The 20,204-nt window shown below is 38.8% G+C and overlaps 1 protein-coding gene across 1 annotated transcript; it reads right to left on the bottom strand.

The window, feature by feature from the left end:
- Positions 1-980: 980 nt before the first annotated feature.
- Positions 981-5,268, bottom strand: LOC106953001 (ewing's tumor-associated antigen 1 homolog). The gene is made up of 6 exons (XM_015041481.1): positions 4,931-5,268; positions 4,551-4,679; positions 3,838-3,902; positions 3,632-3,741; positions 2,253-3,526; positions 981-1,699 (listed from the first exon to the last, which is right to left on the bottom strand). The coding sequence occupies exons 1-6, from the start codon at positions 5,076-5,078 to the stop codon at positions 1,587-1,589; spliced, it is 1,839 nt and encodes a 612-aa protein (XP_014896967.1). The 5' UTR covers positions 5,079-5,268; the 3' UTR covers positions 981-1,586.
- Positions 5,269-20,204: the final 14,936 nt, after the last annotated feature.

The following is a 20,204-nucleotide window of genomic DNA, read 5'->3' as shown; positions in this document are numbered from 1 at the left end:
CTTTATACTTAACTCTGTAAACAGCTTCTTCCTTCTAAAATGTATGTAAGTTTTTAACATTTTTGTGTAAAATTTGAAACAATACCGTTTGGCTTTTAAAAAAGGCAGATAAAAAATCAAACAAACAAAAAAAAACATTTTGCATTCACATAAATCCACTGGTTATGTAGGCTTTGTCGTATTTCCTGGTCTTTTATCTTGAGCTACAGTAAAAACAACTTGGGCTAAAATGAGGAATGTTGAGCCTCTCGTTAAGATACACTTATTTGGTTTAACAGATAGGAAAAATATAAATCTTTTAACACATTACCATCAAATTATTACTTGCCTCTGTCACCGTTTTTCTTTTCACTGTTATAAACTTCTCCAGCTGTACCCCTCCCTCAGCTGTCGTCCGGTGTTTGGGTAGTCTTCTTCTTCTACTGGGTTTAACAAGCTGACAAATTTGAGCACTGCTGCCACCCAGTGACTGGAGGATTGTTCATCGGTCAACCGGGAAAAGACAAAGTCCTCCTGCGTCTTGTCCAAGGACACCAATGGAGACAAAGAAGGGGTTCAAACCAGCAACCCACCAGTCACAATACAAATTAATTATCAACTCCTGAATCAGCACTTCATACTGATATGTTTAAAATTTAGAAATAAACATGAATGAACCTGTGCTGTGTGACTTTAAACTCAGAAGCTAATAAAATTTTCATGCTAAAACTTTTAGTGTCTTGTGTATTTTGCTTTTATTCCAAATGTTTCATCTTAAATGATATTTTAATCACTTTAAACATGTGACTTAACACATGACCATGAATTTAAAATGTGGAAATAAATATAGGGAAATTACTGCCTGAAACTGAAATTAAGTGCACAAAGTGTCAGAGCACAGTGCCTTGCAAAAGTAAGGAATTGAACTACATGCACAAATATCAATATATTTCACCGAGACTGTATGTGATGAATTGAAAAAAAAAAAAGCCCAACAATAAATAACTCAGAATCTGTTTATTGTTTGCTGTTGATTGTGAAAAAAACTTTCAAGTGAGTGCAGTGTTAAAAAAAAAATCAGATTCAGCTGTCTGTACACATTTTGCACAATAATTGCAAAAAATAAGTGTAAAAAAAAAAGAGTGAAAAAAGTGTCATGTCAAGATTTATTCAAAAATATTCTTATCGCATTCAGTCTCATCAGCATGAACTTATTTCAAGGTTCAAAATAGATCAGACATTTGCTGCAGCTTTTATGCTAGCGTCTGCTACAGTAATGTTCAAAACTCTGATTCTGCTCAAGTCAGAATCAACTTATAAAAAATTAACCAGAACAGTTTCAGTCAGTCAGACAATAGAAAACATCCACAAATTTTTAACTATATGGCATAAACCAAGTGAAGAATATCATTATCTTAACACTGCATTTTTTAATTAAACTATTCTTCAAGTCACTGTCAAATCATTTTGTATGTGCAGGAACTATTTTAGGTGAAAGAAAGTAAGGCCACTGCTGGTTTGAAATGATAAACTGATTATCAGCAATAAACTGATTGCTCGCAGGCAGTTTATCACGAGACGTTTTTGTCCGTCAGGATGGAGCTCCTCTAAGGTTTTGAACTGTTTTGCATTCTCAGCCGCCTCCGGGCCAAAGCTTCCTGCTTCTTCCTCTCGATCTCCTCTGCAGAGCACTTCCCTGCAGTCTTGCTGGTGACAAAAACTGGAACAACCGAAGAACAGAAGGACACATTCAGGTGAAAAAAAAGAAAGACCAAGACATATGTAATGAAAATTGGCATTATGACTGATTTGTGATCTAAAGTATTTTACCTTATTTTCATGTAACAACTACAAGGATTAATGTGCGTCATTGAGGTTTTCTGAGACAATCCAACACAAAGTTCAGAATAATTGTAAAGCGCAAGGAAAATAATGGCTTCTAGAAAAACAAAAAAATCTAAAAAGCGTGACTTACATCAAGGGTTTGTATACTTTTCCCATGGTGAAATTCAAGCACTTTTCAAACATTTTCAATTTTAGTTTTAAAGTTTTCCAGCACCACACTTTGGAGATTAAAAAACAAGTTAGAATTAACTAAATTATTTTATAAGACATTAAATTTGTTATATTTTAGTTTACCTTGTCTCTGCTGTAGAAAGTTGACTGCTATCACAAGATATTACTAATAACAGTAATAAATGATACATAATAGTGAATAGAAACTGTCTTCTTTAATTAATTTGTGCAGTTCTCATTATATTGTACCATCTTACCTTTGTTGTTTGTGATGGCTGAGTCAGACACATTCCTCTTGAATGCTGCATGCTGGGACATGGAGTTCTGGGCGACTCTGGTCATCGCTGGATGAGGCTTCATAGCCATGTTGCCATGGGAGAAATCTCCACCCGGACCAACTTGGCTACCTGGGAAGCTTTGAGAAATCCCTGATTTGTTGTTGCCGCCTTTCAGAGGAATGTTCCATCCTTGGTAGTTTCCGGTTTCACGGGAAGTCAAGAGCAGCGAGTAGGAACGAACGAAAGAACCCGATGATCGTCTGTTCGCACCAACACCAGAACTCCCAGAGGATTCGGCGTTGACATCACAATCTCTCATGTTCTGGCGTCTGTCTACAGGCCCTTTCGATTTTTGTCCCTCACAGATTTTTGGAGCCGCTTCATCTGGCTGGCTGTTGGAAACCCTCTCCACGCTGTCGCACACCTGGTAGAGGAGGGCGTCGTCATCGCCGTTGTCCCATAAACTGTCCGAAACGTCTTTAACCAAAGAGGACTGCTGAAAAAACTTCACTCCATTAGTCACTTTTTCGCATTGTGGATTGGAGTTCGTCTTTATGGTAGCAGGTTTCTGCTCTGTGCTCTTCGATTTGGGTTGTACAGCAGTAGAACCAGACTTTGCAGCTTCCTTATCCAGCATAGTCTGAAAGTGAGGATTGGATTCCAACTTAAAAGTGCTACGAGTTCTAGTTTTTGGTTTTGGACACAGGTCCTGCAGCAAACCGAAACTTGTTTTACACGGCTTCTCCGGCTTCTTATTCATAGTTGACTGGAGAGCAGAAGCTAACTCTGTAGTGTTTGTGTGAGACTTTGGTAAGGTCTTAGGAGGATTGCTTGGATCTTGCGTCAGTGCCAGGATCAAGGAGTCATTGAGTAGGTCGTCATTGTCCCAGTCGTCCTCAAAGTCAACCAAGTTATTTGTAGAGTGCTTTTCTGCTGGTTTGGGTTCTGACTGTCTCTGGTCAACAAAGGCAAGAGTCTCTGCTAGGTCCTGTCTGTCTTGCGAAGAGACCGAGCCTTCGCTCAACCTGCCGCTGATTCCCTGGGTGGACGAGTCAAACAGAGCCCGAAGCTCTGCCTCCGCCTGTTCCGACAAAGATGGACACCTCGGTTCTTTGACGACGTTTTCAGAGACGTCCGCAGTGTCACGAAGTCTACCGGTGACGGTGTTCTGTTGGGCAGAAGTCTCCTCATCTTGCTGCATGTTTTTATCAAACTGCTTGGCAAGTTTCATGAGATCCTCCACACTGCTCTGTCTGTTTGGGATGAAACAATTATCAAGAGGTAAGAAGAATTAGCTTCTACAGGTGAAAATAGTGTGTGAGACTTTGAGACTTGAGAGTGCTATTGTGATTTCACACCTGGAAGACCTTTTCCGGATTCGTTGCTTCGGAACGTCAGGGGTGCAAGGGATCGCGCCATCGTCGATCCAGTGCAGCAATGAGGATTCGGTCACTTTGCGTTTTATATTCTTTAAAAGATGCAAATTGAAGGAAAACAAAACATCTCAGAAGTTTTTAAGATTGAAGATGAATGCAATGATGAAGGTGAGGATAAAACGACTGACCTTCGGAACAATGCGGTTCACAATATCAGAGATTTTCACAGCTCTGGTGTTCTTGTATCCTTGACCTAAAGGGACAAGAGAAAGGTAGAAGCAATGCGATCATATCTGTTTAACATAAACCGAGCTGTACAGTGAACCTCCATCCCAATAGCGTTGGGCATTTATCATGTCGTTTAACATTTATTGTAAAAAAGTTCTTAGAAGAATTTTGATGTATTATTTCAAAAATGTTAAATTAATGATGTTGAAAAAGCAAAACAGACCATATTGTCAGAATTGTTATTATTTTTAACTAGTTTTCTCAATTGTTTGTTCCATTTAAACATAAAGAAATATCAGTAAATCCAAAAATGTAACTTAATGCAGTTACTGGGTGGAGTTTATTGATATAAATCACACTTCTTCAAGTCAGTCCCTCCAGCAAGTTACGATGTTGTGCTTGCAGGTATTAACGCAAGAGCAATATTTGTGTTTGAGGCATTATTAATACAGTGCCATGTAGTCACAGTCATAGAGTCACCTAAAAAAAGAAGTAATAAATTGTTTTTTATGGTCATTTTTAACATTAACACAATAGTACCAAAATAAAGTCACTTCTCTCCCTCCACCCCCAAATTTCTAACAAAATTGCTGTTACTACACTTGACAATATATCCTGACAATATATTTCACACATGATCAGAGCATCCAGTCAAACAGCACGGATTCGTTACCAGTGTGAGTTGGGGATGTGCCATCCCAGAAAATGTCCTGTGAAGCCTCAACATCTCCTGGAGACTCTGTCACGTTAGAGCCAAGGAATCGGCTGCTGCTGCTGCCTCGGAGCCGAGGACTCTGCAAATCTGTGCGAACAGGAGTCAAGTGTTAGTCACAGGCTGTCCTGAAACATAAACATTGGAATCACAATAAAAACAATTTGACAAAAAAAAAAGCATCATTACAGCTTATTTATTTATAGGAGAATGTACAGATAAAGCGACTATTTCTGAGGCTATTTTTGTGGAAGTATTGAGGATTAAACTTAGGACGTTTCCGAAACTTCAACATGTCTGATTTAACCTGAACGAACCAGAACTACTTTCCTCCTCCTCACCGTTACATCCAGGAGAAGTTGCTGTGGCTAGCATCTGCTGTCCGCCTCTCCTGGCCTGTCTTTTGCCGCGGTCAACTTCAGAGATCTTCCTCCACAGCTCGGAGAACTCAGGGCTGCCAGCAGCAGCTTCTGCCCCCGGCTCCGACATGGCTCGCGGGAACCATTATTCTGTTAACTGTTTCAAAGGAATACTGGAGGGCCGAAAACAGCGCGGCTCGCGACCTGCTGGGTGTAGAAAAATCTCTGTTTTGGGTCTTTGCATTCAATCGAAGTGAGCCGCCATGTTGTTATCCTGTGACGTCGGTAACCTACGGATGCCGAATAGGTTTTGACTCTGAGCTGGGATAAACGTCGAGCTCATTTGACGCGTGAAGTGAAAGGGTAATGTTTTTTATGTTTTTTTTATTCATTATACTTGTTAATTATTTATTTAAAAAAGCAGTGAGTATTGCATAGAAGCCCTTTTCCGCCATGAAAGAAAAAAAAGCTCAACAGGAAGTCATAATTACAACTTTCAAAGTAATAAATTTGACTTTAAACGTCCTAATTATAAGATACAAAGTCATAATTCAAACTTATAAGTCATAATTATGATTGAATTGTGATTCAATCATAATTATGAGATCCAGGAGCAAGACTCCTTAGAGAAACAGTATCCATCTCATAATTATAATTTTGAAAGTCAAAGTTATGACTGTGTCTCATAATTATGACTTTAAAAGTCAAAATTATTACTTTGAAATTATGACTTTTATTCTCATAAACATAACTTTAAACTTGTAGTTATGACTTCCTGTTAAGCTTTTATTTTTTATTTCATGGCGGAAATGGCCTTCATAGATTTAAGCTATGATCATAAGAAAATGTCTAAGTAATCGGTTTTCTTACCGTATTGTAAAACTATTTAACTTCAAGTACCGAAAACACACCATAGATTACATCATGTCAACTTTTATCAAATAACAGGAAAAAGTGCATAAAATTGAAAACCCTCGAAATGCATAGTGGCTTTTTAAAGTCTACACAATTCTATTGAAAGTAAAATTGCGCTGTTGCCATTGCCTAAAGTGTGCCTAATCCTTTGTTGAATCACCTTTCCATATTCTTTTGGCATCTAATTTTCTTTATGGTACATTATACACTTGAAAAATATCTAATACTTGATGTAGATCCATGCTTTCTCTTATTATCAATGTCTGTCTTTATTGTACCAAAGTATATAAAAATAGTGTCTATTTTTGTTCCCATCTCCTGACTCATACCTTTTATACAAAAATGTGAGATTATTTTTAGTATTTAAACTTCTCTGGAGATGGTGGTTATAGGTAAAAATGCAAATGAGATTAAAAGAAAATTCTGAATAAAGCATGTTTTGAAAATAACCTTTGAGCAGGTAATAAATATTCTTTTCTTTTACTATTGTGCAAATGTAATATTCTGAATATTGTTGTTCAGATGTAATATTCTAATGTTCAGTGTGTTTTCATCAGCTACAGGCAGATAATCATCATGATGAATGGCTAAAAAAACAAACGATAAAGCCTATGAAACATTGATCTGCTTGCAATTAATCTACATAATATTATGCCACTACTGAAATAAACAAACATCAATAATTTGCTAATTTATTGAATGGGACTGTATATTTTAGGGTTGTTACACGTATACTAAACTCCTGACTGAGTATGTCTCAGTTTTAAAGTCACGGTTGTTTACGGTGCGCTTCAATGAAGACAAACAAATAACTGTTTTCCACTTGAACTTTCTTGACCCTGAATGCACCTTAAGCGTTCAGCCGTTAGGGATGTCCCCTCTCCGTTTAAAGCAGTCGGGGAACAATCTACATTAATCTTCTCTTGGATCTTACAGATAATATTTATCAAGTTAGGTCTTGGATTTTATTCAAAGAAGTACTTATTTTTAACTTTTATTTACTTTTTGTTGGCATAAAAATAGTTCAGTTGAGCATGATAGCGCCAAATGAAAAATGACTTTTGTGCTGACAAGGTTTCAACAGAGCGGTTGCTAATAAGCTGTTGTTGCAACATGTCTGTGTTCTTACAGATGGCATCATCTTCTTCTTATCTCTGAAAACTGAGTTTTGCAGTGAAGCTAACTGTGTTGTTTATTTAATGATGTCATGACAATTCACCTTTATGATTTCAGTGAAATAATACCCAAAATATTTTGTTCATAAGGAAGTGAAAAGCTCTTTTTCTCGTGGTTCTGTGACAGAACTAGCATTCTAGATTTATGCTAATTGGTATTTATTGGTTTCATGTAATGTTTTCTCATTATGCAAATAATTTAAGCAGTTTAAAATGTAAAATATTCTTGTAAAGTACTGCATGTGTTTCACCATGATTTTTATTTAGCTTTTTCTCAAATTAGCAAATTTCACAATTTTTTAAATAAATTATAATTATTATTATTATTATTATTATTATTATTATTAAAACTAATAAAATTAATAATTTCAGTTCAACATCTGACTTTCTGCAGAGTAATTTCCTGAAAAAATCACTAGATGGTGCTTGCAGCCCTTTTTGATATTCTCCATACTGTACATGTTTCTGTGTCTGTGCATGAAAGGATACAGTAAGGAACACTCAAGGAAAACTGGATGCAGATTTTGTAAATAAATAAATAAATAAATCTTCCATTGAAATTCTGCGCTGCAGTGAAACTATTTTGGAATAGGCGACACAGGCCCACGTGCGCATGCAAGCTGCGGCAAATTACTGGCCTTGATTATACTTGATTCTGCTTTGATTGTTTTCATTTGGAAGCAGTTTATCAGTACGAAGAAACCGAGACACCAATCAACCGTGCCGCTTTGATAGAACGCCAGCAACTGTTACGAACAGATGACCTGGTGTTCGAGCCTCGACTTCCACAGTTAGAGCATAATTCTTATTTTATCAAAACAGCAGCGGATACTTAGGACCATGTGTTGATAAAATTCACAAGAGCTGAAAGGAAAGGAAAAGTATGTCATTGTTGAGGTATTTCCCAGTTGCACTACAAAGGGTGGGCTAGGGGGTCCCATGGCCCTTCCTAAATAGGTTATAGATCCCTGCCCCACAGTCTTAAATGTTTTTTTAACCACACATATAAGAAATGAAGTTTAATTTACTCTTTTGTGTATTTATTACACTTTTAATATTATTATGCATTGTTTTTGTGCTGTTAGCACAGACCAGCCCTTTCCAAATTTCAAATTTAGGAGAATTCAAGAGAGAAAATCATGAACAGTAAACATTTTGGAATCTATAACAAGCATGTTGGAATATATACTGGATCTGATTATTGCTTTGAAACCGCTTGAAAACATGAAACCACCAAATAAAAAAAAGATAAAATCACCTTCCTCCTCTTTTTGGGAAAAAAATGTGATTTTTAATTTTATTATCAAATCATACACAAATAAAACTCTTTAAACCACACTCCTCCCTCTTTGACCCCCAATTGGATGTAGTTTTCTACTGGTGATCTGAAAGGGTTTTTACTACCAAAAAAATCCAAAGTATTTACAGTCATGTAGAGTTGATTAGCTAAGTAAATAGGGGACTAGAAATAATGTGATTCTAATATTCTTATACTTACTCAATTAAAAGGCAAATTAAACACTGAATATGTACAGTAAATCACCAATGAATTATAGAAATGTATTTTTAACCAGCACACATGTAAGTTATAAATACCATGACTAAAATCAATTTCCTTCTGTAAAACACTCAGCTGCCAAACATCTAGCACATTTTAGATCTGCCGTTTTATTTATTACTTTCATGGAATTTGTTCTGTTTCTTCATTTCCCATTTTGGATTTACAAGAAAAAAAAAAAACAAAAAAAAAAAACATAAATATCTTAGCACTGCTGCCAACATATAAGTTAAACTCAGATTCAGTGTTAGATCTGTAAATCAAATTTTTACAAAGTGCCTAAGATAAATAAGACAAAAAAAGTTGTGTATTCTTTCATTTAGGATTTATAAGTAAAATATGCCATGTAGATATGAAATAGAAATGCGTGGGAGTTCTAAAATGTTAAAGTTTAATTCATCAGTGTTTGATATGTAAAACATATCAAACACTGATGAATGTGAAAAATACCAAAATAAAATATTTAATTTCAAAATCAACACTTTGTGTTTCATTTAAGATCTCAGAATGTATTTGTATTTTCACCAGTGTGACTAAAATGCATAAAATACAATATTATAAATATATAATACTAATTAGTTTTTGCGCTCTCACCTTTTTAAGGGAAAATTTGGAGCGTTTTTTCCTTCTTAAAAACACGGCCATTGTGATACTGCGGAGACCAAACGGCACATTTCTGCCTAGAGGCCATTGTCATGTTAGCGGCGTAGCTGCTGTCAATGTTAAAGAGGTTAACTGGAACCGCCAGAATGGATGTAACAGTGATTTAATCAACAGTTAGCCACGTTTTTATGCCTCCCCTTAATGCATTCAGCTAATCTTGGGGGTATCCCCATTGCTCCGTGAAGCGAGCTGTGTCATATCACGTCGCAGCAAAAAAATAAAAATAAAATCCACACCCGGGGGGCAGCGTCTCCTGCCCCCTGAAAAGTCACAGTAACACCCTCTGTCACACTGAATGTTAGCATTTCTCAGAAGTGATAGTTAGACCACAGCATAAAGGGCATGGATATGTCAGTTTGAATCTGAATATGAGCCATCAGCCTGCCTTGTGTTTTTTTTTTTTTTCCTCTCTTCCTCCTCTCCTCTGTGAGCTTTCCACAACTGTGTTGAAGCTGAAAAAAAAGGGGAGGGGGAGGGAAGGGAAACGAAAACTCCGCCATAGGCTGCGCAGGGTCGACGGAGAAATAAGGCTTTTATGTATACTTTCCAAGCTGGTATGTTTCATTCCCATAAGTCTGTCTTTTCACCCCTAACTGCCTACCCCCTTTTTCTATTTATTGGTTACGCCTGGGTTGTTTAGAGGCAATTAAGGAGCTAATTGTGGGGATTTCTGAGGACTGGGTATTATAGTAAAAAGTAAAGAGCTAATGGCTAATTGCCCAAGCAGCTGCTAGTGTTTATGAAGGAGGAGCGAACATGCCAAGGGATATACCAGGCGTAGACAGCAGTGAGAGCGAGTGTGTGTGTGTGTGTGTGTGTGTGTCCGTGTACGCTCTGAGGTAGCGGAGGCTCATCATTGCTGTGGATCCAAGGGACGATTCACTGGGCAGCTGCCAGTTGTGCGAGGATAAAAGCTAAATTCACAAAAGTGTTGGCATAAATAATAATCACCCCTGATGGTCTCTGATGATACATCTCCAGTGTTTGTATGTAAAGGGTGCATCCCAATGTTTATAACAACACCCCCCTCCCCCTCCCCACGTCGCCACCCCCAAACACACCCATCCTGTCAGACCCCCTCTGGGCTAGCGATGCCTCGCGGATGACAGTAAGCATGTGGCGGAGCTCTCTGAAGTGGAAGGCTTCCAGGATCCCGGGTTACTGTGCCAAGCTTCGCCAAGCTGGGACTTCGCCCATTTCACAGTATTCTGCCAAGGCCTGGGACTGTGAGCGAAAGCGTTTGAAACAATGTGTAACTCTGCTTTGTCAGAGCTGTTGGCTTCGGCTGCAGTGTTTGGACGCAGCCTGAGGAGGTTTGGCGTCTTCCTGAAAAGAATCCAAGAAAACGTTTCTGGTCACATGAGGCACAAAAATAAAAAAAATAAAAATAAAAAAAAGAAGCGCTAAAGGGCATTCAACTGTGCTCTACTTAAACAGTAAAGAAGTGAAATTCCAACAGGGAAGGAGCAAAGTGATCACAGAGTTAGGAGGATTCCCAGTTCATCCAACACACCTACCTGTTAGCCATTGATGGGGAAGTCACAAATGCTTTTGTGGTGTAGGAGGAGGGCGAAGTGGTGGGTCCTTGAAATGGGAGATTTTTTTTTTTTTAAGGAAGAACTTAAAATGAAGGATTGGCCTCACAAAAAAGAATTGCATCTTATTTCACACCTTTGTGTTACAATTTTTTTGCAACCTACTTAAAATTGTACCTCCACGCAAGCAATTTCACAGTCACACTAAACCGTTGCATTTCTGTTCATTTCTCTTGGTGGATAAGTATTTTTATTGAATTAGAGTAAAAAAGTATAAATTCCTAAATTTATTGAATTAATTATTTAATTTTATTAAAAAAAACAAAAAACAAAAAAAAACAAATGTATTGCAACCTATTTTATATATTATGATTCAGATTCTATATTGGGGGAGATGTTTTTTTTTTTTTAATACAATTTCTGATATTTTGAAACCCGATCAAACCAAAAAAAAAAAAAACCCTTTCTTCGGGTAGATATTTCATTTGAGCCACATAACAAAATGTCCTTCCATCCATCCATCCATCCATCCATCCATCCATCCATCCATCCATCCATCCATCCATCCATCCATCCATCCATCCATCCATTTTCTTTCCACCCTTGTCCCTCAGTGGGGTCGGGAGGGTTGCTGGTGCCTATCTCCAGCTAACATTCCGGGCAAGAGGCAGGGTACACCCTGGACAGGTCGCCAGTCTGTCGCAGCAAAATGTCCTTCCAAGAAGAAGATGGTGGAAAATTCACCAAAGTGTGTTTGAGTTGACTCCTCAGATGTGTGATCTGATATATGGTCTGTAAGATGTGGCCCACTGGAAGACGATTCCTTTTCAAACCAGTAAAAGTTGGATATGAAGGCAGAAACACTGCAAAAGTAGAAAATGGCCAAGAACAAAAAGTGGACATCACTCAGATATTTTCTGTTACATATCATTTTTACGATTAAGTGGTGAGATATGTTGTGAAAAATGTAACTGATTTGAATGTAACATCAGTCAAATGGTTTTAAAGGTAGCAAACCCAACAATGGGATGTCGCCGCAAAATTGTACTATCCACAAATACTAAAAAATGTTTGGTCATAAGCAACTTAGCTAAGCATTTTTCATGTGAGATTTTGCTAAGTGGTTTTCATCTCACCTGCAATTCAAAATTCTCTTGGGCTTTTGATTTAGTACAGGTCCAGATAAGATGGTCCTGGAGCCTGAAGTTTCCCCATTGGTCTTAAAGGGGCCTGCCCGAAGTGAACCGCAATTTGAAAAACCCCAAAATGGTGATAAAAACACATTTTTATGAGCCTGTAGATAGACAGCAGCAGTTAGTTAGACAGAAGCCAATGATTATTTACTGAGGAAATGGAGGTAGCAGATGGTGTCAAATCAATGGTTTCCTGTGAGGACAAAACATGTAAAGCCTTACAGCCAGAGTAATTACATACAAACTATGAAAATCAATAAAATAGTATTCACTTAAGCTTGTTTGTTTTTTTTGTTTTTTTTTGCCCTGCTTTATTTTTAAATCAGACAATTACTCTGACTGGAAACACGTTAAATGTTCTCAGCATGTGTTTCACATGGGTAGATCGTTGATGACGCATCACCTCCAACGACCATTTTCTACATATCGTCATCTTCTGTGCAAGTATTGCAACCACATTACTCAGTGGGTAATTTTCTTGTACTTGGAAGGTTGTAGGTTTAATTCCAGCTTCCTTCTGTCATGTGCTGATGTACTATCAATCAGAAGATTGACTTACGTTAACCCTAAGTTGCCTTTTGCTCTGTGTATCGGTATGTAAGAGTGTTTGTGAATGTAGCTCTAGTGTAAAGCACTTTGAGTGGTCATTATGACTGGAAGAACACTATACAGGTTTTATCATTTAAAGGTTCAATAGAGCACTATTTGGATAAACCACTATGACGTTTTATGTGCATTCACACCAGCCTTGTTAAGTCCGCTTTAATCAAACTCTAGTTCATTTGGACAGAAAGTCCATTTGGTTTGGGAAGATGTAGATGCACAAATCGAGCTCTGGTCCAGATCAAAACAGCAAACTCCAGTACGCCTTCAAACTTAGGACTTGGTTTGGTTGAAGTGAACACTGGAGGAGGGTTTTCATTAGCCTAATAGGCTAACAGTATGTGAAAACCAACAGGACTGGAGACAGCTCCAAAAGCAGGAAGCGGACTACCCAGCGCAGAGCATTCTGGGTAAATACAACCATAACAAACGCGAGACTCTAGCACTAGTGGAAGAAATAGCTTGTAGTCTTCTACAAAGACCCCAGAGAAATCTTAGGGCCGCTAAAATCTGAAGCCACTCCATTTTTTGTTTACATTTTGCCAAGAAAGAAATTGCACTTAGTTTCTTCTTCTGAGGTTTTGGTGTCGTTCCCTTCAGTAGTTCATGCTGCAGCGCCACCACAGGCAACGGTAGGTAGGTTGTTCAAAGGGTTTGATTATTTGACACGGTACAGTTTGAAAGCTTAACAAATGTTGAAATTTTGGTTAGAATTGTTTCAAGATGGTAAACGTTGACTTCAGTCCAGGATCACCTCAGACTAGCCACCAGCTTTTAGACTCCAGAACTAACCAGTATGGATTTATATCACATGAATATATCAAGTAAAGTTTTAAAAGACAATCACTTGAAAAGTCCAGTTTGATTGAAACTCACAATGTGGGTGGCATTGGCTGCCTTTGTAACAAAGATGAAAAGAATGGAGTCTAGAAGTCAAGCAACACATATTTTTTTAGGCTAACCTCTAAAACTTAATGTCTGTAATGAAATATCATAATTTTAGTAGATCCAATTAACCTCGGTCTCGACCCCCTCAGGGCGTCACTTAGCATAGATTCAACTTAAAGTTGACTCCAGCGCCGCTCTAGGTGTTAAATTTGAGTTTCGAGACCTCTCTGTTATCATCAGTGTATTGGCCATTTATGGGAAATATATGGTGTTATGGTAAACTGATCCATATGTGCCGGGTCATGTAACTTAAAAAATGGGTGGGGGGCGGGTGTGGCCTCAAGGAGAGAGCCATTTTTCAGACCTGTAGCAAGTCTGGAGGGGCACAAAGGCAAAGAAGGTGGAGAGAGGCAGCGTTTCTGCACTCAGCAACCCACTCTGACTGCTCATTTATTCTGTTTATAATAGCAAAGCCGATGATAAATGTCCCGCAGAGTGCACATGTGCTAAAATATTCATCAATTGGAGTCGCCCTAATTTGCAGAGGAGGAAAGCCGATAAATTCAAATGTGAGCGGCAGTCATGTTATATTTATATGAATATGCAAGACCACGGGTAGGACATCAAGATTAATCTGTCACGTGCGGCGCTTTCACCCGCGCTCCGACGTAACGTCTCGTCGTAAGACGGAGGAGTGTGCGACGAAGGTGCGAATGTGGGAAACAAAAGAGTGCTGAGCTCAGGGGGTTGGAGGGGGAGAGCTGTGATGGGAGCTGAACTGCAAATTCTTTAACGATGTTTCTAAAATTTCTACATTGATGTAAAAAAAAAATCTGAACCTCAACAATCTTTCACTGATTAAAGGAAAACCAGGAGGCTGCTCTGCTGCTGCTGCTTCCACTTTATTCTGATCTTCCAACGTATATAATAACATAAAAACTGGCCTCTGATGTTTTGGTTTTGGAAAAATGTAATTTGTCACTATCACGAAAATCAAACCCCAAACCACACGGAACGAGGAACTACTTGATTTTCCTGTTTTCCTTTAAATCAGCAGAGAAATTCCTCCGCATTGGCACCGTGCACCGATCTCTGACTTTCTTCTTTCCCATTTCACCTTCTGGCCTCGTCTCGCGCTTTTCTTCTTCGTCTCTTTGTCTTTCTCTCTCCCCCCGTGGACTTTTCTGCTCCTTGCAGTTGTCTGTTTGTGTGCTTTTCTCGCCTTCTCTGCTCAGGTGTGTGCGGCGCCCTGGTTGCAGTGGAGGAGGGAAAGACGTTGTGGAGGGGGATTTCTCCATGTGTGTTGCTCTGCAGAGCCTCTCTCTCCTGGGGTAAGTATGACAGGAAGTCAGCCAGATGGCACAGAGCAGGTCTGCAGCAGGTGACCCTCCTCTCTGGAGGGGCAGGATTCACAGCACAGTGCAAGGAGACAGAGAGGGAGGGAGAGGGGAGCTCAACATGACAAAAAAAGGAAGCAATGAAAGCTCTGAGGATATTAATCTTAGATTATTTTGTCTTTAAATAAAACAAACGTAAGATAATTAACAACAGTCTTAACTCCAAAAGTCTCATGAAGTGCTGATAAATCAACTGAGTCTCCATGCGACCGATTTAAGAAAAGTGCTCTTAAGGAAAACATAACCATGAATTTATTTTTGTAAAAAGTAGAATAAGGTGCTTGTCATTAACATGTGATGCTGCAGACAAAGTATCTCAGTCTGTGGTGCAAGTCACAGAGGTGGTGCTTACTTTTACTGGTAGTGAGAGTAGAGTTTGGTTGGTGCTAAACAATTAGCCAATTAATTGTTTAGCTAAGTACGTTACTAGGTCTCAACGCTGGTCGAACAAGAACAGATTTTTGAAGAATACCAAATAATTTTTTGAATTCCCAGGTTAGAAAAATTACAACTGCTGGTGGCTTTTTGTTTACCTCTTAATTAGCCAGGAGGTGGATTTGGCATTGTCAGCTAAGTCTACCATGTTCCAGTTGAAAGGTCGAAAACCGGTGGGATATGCTAACTGGGACCATGTTAGCATATCCCATCGGTTTTAGATTTAATGAGATCCAGACAATCAGAAGTGCAAACAAATAATTTACTATTATAGATATTGCTACTTCAATATGTGGCGACCACTTGGAACACAGGATTCTGGGGACTTTACTTTGTTTCCTTCAGCTTTTACCTAAAACAGCGACCAGTCATCCTGATACACATTAGCTTTTTCAAAAAGAGGTAACTCACCCTGTCGGTAAGCATTCAAGCTTGTGCCTTTCAATATGTTTCATTTTTAGATTTAATGTTTCATAGCGCTTTAAAAAAAAAAAACATTTATCATCTGGTTCAATCCCTGGTTAACCGTTGACTTTATTTTTGCCTGATTTTACAATAAAAAGTATATCAGATCAGGTTAGGCAGATAAATATAATGTTAGCTGTGGAAAATTATGGCGATTCTGTTAAAAATAAACTAATTATGTTGCACAATTAAGTCTTCCAAATAAATATTTACCCTAATCATACAAAATATATACAAAATAATTTACCACGTTTTGATAGCATCCATCACAAAGCAATGCTTTCAGTCACATTGAAACCAGAACTAGAAGGTTATGTGTGAGCAAGATGGCTGACCATCCTGACTCTGTTAAACTTCTGAATTCGAAAAAATTATAAAAAAGAAACATGATCTCTGTCAATATTTTTGCATTTCACTAATATAAACACTTTTACTAATCCTAACTGACCCAAAACAGGAAAAGTTTAGCCTTATATAAAGTCAGACAGCGTATGTAGTCATCTGGTTTCCACTGTATATTCATGTAACCGGCTTTGAAGGCGTTACATTTGGGTCTAATACACAGAAGATGAAAGGGTTGTAAATATTGGCTTACAAGAAAAATGTAACTAGACGTGGCTCATAATTGAGCCATGTGGTTTGAAGTAGGCTTAAATAATATTGCAGAAATTTAGAAGCAATAAATACCGTACAAAGCTGACATTTAAAAAATAAAAACGATGTTCGGTCTGTTGAAATTCCAGAAAAAAAAGAATCTAAATATTTACAACAACAACAAAAAAAACTTTAAGAAAATGTAATTTTACACCGTCAGGCTTCACGACGGAAACAAACAAAAAAAATCACACACAACCATAAGTCAAACATCAAAAGCTAACTTGTGTCGACTGCCTGGTTTCTTTAAACGCAATCCCTGTCCGGAATTGGTGCTGTAAACGCCGCCAGAGCGGTGACCTGAAAAAGACAACTTAATTTCACCCAGCATGAAACCCTATCAAGTTAACAGCTCAATTTTTGGTGATGAAATAATTTGACAAATTTCTCTACTTATTGTTATTATTACCATTCCCCCATGCACTGACTGATTTGCTCATCACATTGCACAAAGTTCCATTTCATGCACAACTCCCAGTCTGCCCCAAACCAGCTCCGCTCTCCTCCCTCCGCCCCGCTCCTCCCCCTCCTCCGCCTGGGGTTGCCTTTGATCTAAATTTGGCCTCAGCAGAAAGATGTACACAGTCATTTTCATACGGAGGCTTTGAACGTCCTGATGGAGGGCCCGTTGCTGCTCCGCTCACTTTTATCCTCCGAGCGTTCTTCCCTCGGAGCCCTGAGAGCATATGGAGAACACCCCTCACTGGAGTTTCTTACAACAGACGGGGGGCCGCCCACTCCTAACGTCTCCTGTTCCCCGAGTCCTTCCGTCCTGCTGCGTTCAGAAATGCAGGAAATTAGTAACACAAGTGGAGCTATGTGCTTACAAGTTGGTTCGTTTTATTAGATGCAAGCGGCTATTAAAATCCAAGAGCAGCCAAACATGAAATGTGGTCGAAATAAAACGAAATGCGGTGCAGGGAATATGTTGGAAAACGTTTAGGGTTTGTTTCTAAGTGAGGTTCGGTTAAAAGGTCACAAGCGGCTTATATACGTCACCTGCAGCAGGCAACTCTTTTGCCATCTTTATTTGGGATAAATCTAGATCACAGGTGTCGAACTCAAGGCCCGTGTACCAAATCTGGCCCGCTGTAGCTTTTTATGTGGCCCTCTAGACTCCATGTTACATCCAGCTTAACCCTTTTAGATTGAAATGTATATATTTTTATTACTGTATACAAGCTAATTTCTTTAGTTTTACTGATGTGTTGGTTATATTGAACTGTGATAACTTGATTAATATTGTTGTACAACATGGGAAAACTTGCGAAATGATGAAAGATCCCTTTAATTTGTAGCTTAATCTGATTGATATTAGCATCCTGTATTTTAAGGTGCTTTACTCTGGCCTTGTTCCAGGTCAGGGTTTTTTTTGTTATGGTGCTCTCTTTGGCCTGTAGTGCTGCAGAGACCCCAACATCACCCTCTCCAGAACTTGGATGGCGAGTCCCAGCCCAGAGGACCGAGTGAACCGGTAGATGGTGACCCGACTGGTCACTAACAGCGAGACATTGAAATAACCTTTCTTGTGGGTTACACTTACATACTCCGTCTACAGTAAATGTTTCACACAGGAATCCCAGTGATAGCACACCGCCTCGAACTACCCCTTTAATCTTCATCTTCACCTTCTTCTCATTTACGCATTAGTCAGTGTTTCAGCATTAACTGTCGTTAATATAAAAATGTCTGGCTGGATTTTCCTATTCCGTCTTTTTTTTTTCTTCTTCTCATTTCTGAAACATCAAGATCAGCTTTCCTCGCTCTCGTCTTTCATCACGCTCAAGCTAAAAGCCGCCCATTGTTTTTCCAGCACAGAGCTACAGTGTTTTGGTTACCTCTTCACCAGCTCAGTGGCCATCATCTGCTGCCAAATACCTGCAAAGAGACGTCGAGCGAGGCAGATCCACTGTATCGCTCCTCTGTTTCGCACAAAGAGCTCAGGCTGGATGAATACCTTTTTGAAAAGTGATGTTCCACTGTTGCTCATTGGGGAGGTTCAGTCTGAGCCTTCCTTTTCTCCTGCAAAGGTTTGTCCAACAGGACAAAGATTTAACTGTCGCCACTTGCATCTGATCTGGTAATTAAATTCAAGACTTGATTGAGAGAGAATCCAGTCATTTAGGTTCAGTTAATTCCAGAAAAAGAGCAATTTATTTGGAGATGAATTGCTCTGAGACATGTAAAATATTTAATTTTACATGTCTCATTGGGATTCTTGTTAAGTAGTCCTTAAGGTTAGTGTAACTATTGAGGTGAATTCTCACCAGCCCTGTTTAGTCCACTTTAATCAAACTTTAGTTTGTTTGCCGAGAGCCTTTGGTTCGTTTGGGGAGGTGTGAATGCATAATCAAATTCTGATGTGGAGCAAAACAAACAAACTCTGGTCCACCTAAAAACCTACGTCTCAGTTTGGTTGAAGTGAACTCTTGGGGGATTCGAATGTATACGTGAATGCCAGGCAGACCGGGGTCTGCTGCAAAAGCAGGAAGCCGACTAAAGCGCAGGGCATTCTGGGTAAATACAAACAAAAACGTGTGAGTCTAACCTTAGTGGGAGAAGAAGCTTGTGGACTTTTTCCAAAAACAAAAGAGAAATCATACAGTCGCTAAAATCTGATGCTACTCCATTTTTGTTTACAATGGGAGGAAGGAAGTTGCGCTCACGTCTTCTTCTGAGGTTTTTGCTAATAGAAAAATGTTCCTTATCCGTGTTGACCTAAAACAGAAAAAGTTTAGTCTTATTTATTAGTAACAGTGAGAAAAATGTCTGTGTAACTTTTTACAGTGTATGTAGTCATCTGGTTTCCAATGTATATTCATGTAACCAGATATATTTGAGCTATGCGGTTTGAAGTAGGCTTAAATAATACTACAGAAATTTAGAAGCAATAAATTAACATAAGAGGGCTGACATGTAAGAATTCAAAAACTAATTTGATCAAGAGATATTTATTTACCACAAAATCCCTTAAAATGTAACTTTTGGCTATTGAACTTCAAAACAAAACATTAAAAATCAAACATAGCAATAACTCAAACATCCAAAGCCAGATCGTATCGACTGCCTTGTTCTTACAATGAAGAATTAGCACCACACGATGATTTCATTTCACATGTCTCCCTGGGATTCATGTTAAGACTTTAATAAATGCTACTGACACTTAATAGTATTTTGGGCTGGAACAAACAAATATGCAGAGATTAAGGAGCGAATTAACGATGAGCTCTCACTTACAATTAAAACCCAATTAAAGCCACCTAGACAGTCATTTTATTTATTCGGTTTCTAGGGATAAAGATTCGAATCTCTCCGTTGTTAATTCCTTTTCTTCCGAGCGCCATTAAGCGCGGAGGGAAGAGAGAGCTAAAGTACATGTGTTCTCCGGAAGGGATACAGTACTTATCTCATTACCATTTCTTAAATGTTTACAGCCATTGTCTTCCTCTCCAGTACAAACACGACGCCGTGCTTGTACAACCGCTGCCGGGGTTGTTTTCATGCTTTTATCTTAAACACATTCCTTCCAGATTGTTCAGCCCCAGAAACTGGTAATTACCATATATTATCACCTTCACAAGCTCCACCACAAGGGTTGCCATGTTTGAGGTAATTATATCACTCCCAAGTTGTCTGTATAATCGCTCGTCTTAAGAGGCAGTCCTGAAGTTGTGAGGGCTTTGACACAAACATGGAAATGTTTAAAGTCTTTCCTCAGGGACTCGCCCGGGGGGGGAGGTGCTACTCTCTTCACCCCCCACCCCCTCCGTCCTCC

Source organism: Poecilia latipinna, unplaced genomic scaffold (assembly GCF_001443285.1).
Source record: "Poecilia latipinna isolate Pla-1442-1.1 unplaced genomic scaffold, P_latipinna-1.0 Scaffold554, whole genome shotgun sequence".
NCBI classification, from domain to species: domain Eukaryota; kingdom Metazoa; phylum Chordata; class Actinopteri; order Cyprinodontiformes; family Poeciliidae; genus Poecilia; species Poecilia latipinna.
Note: the sequence above shows the minus strand (reverse complement) of the source record. Positions and strands in the feature narration are given on the sequence as shown.

Excerpts from the sequence above, each read along its gene's own strand:
- LOC106953001 (XM_015041481.1), bottom strand. The coding sequence starts at position 5,078 with ATGTCGGAGCCGGGGGCAGAAGCTGCTGCTGGCAGCCCTGAGTTCTCC. Across the intron at positions 3,742-3,837 it reads TGAACCGCATTGTTCCGAAG|AATATAAAACGCAAAGTGAC; the intron begins GTCAGTCGTTTT and ends CATCTTTTAAAG. Across the intron at positions 3,527-3,631 it reads ATCCGGAAAAGGTCTTCCAG|ACAGAGCAGTGTGGAGGATC; the intron begins GTGTGAAATCAC and ends CATCCCAAACAG.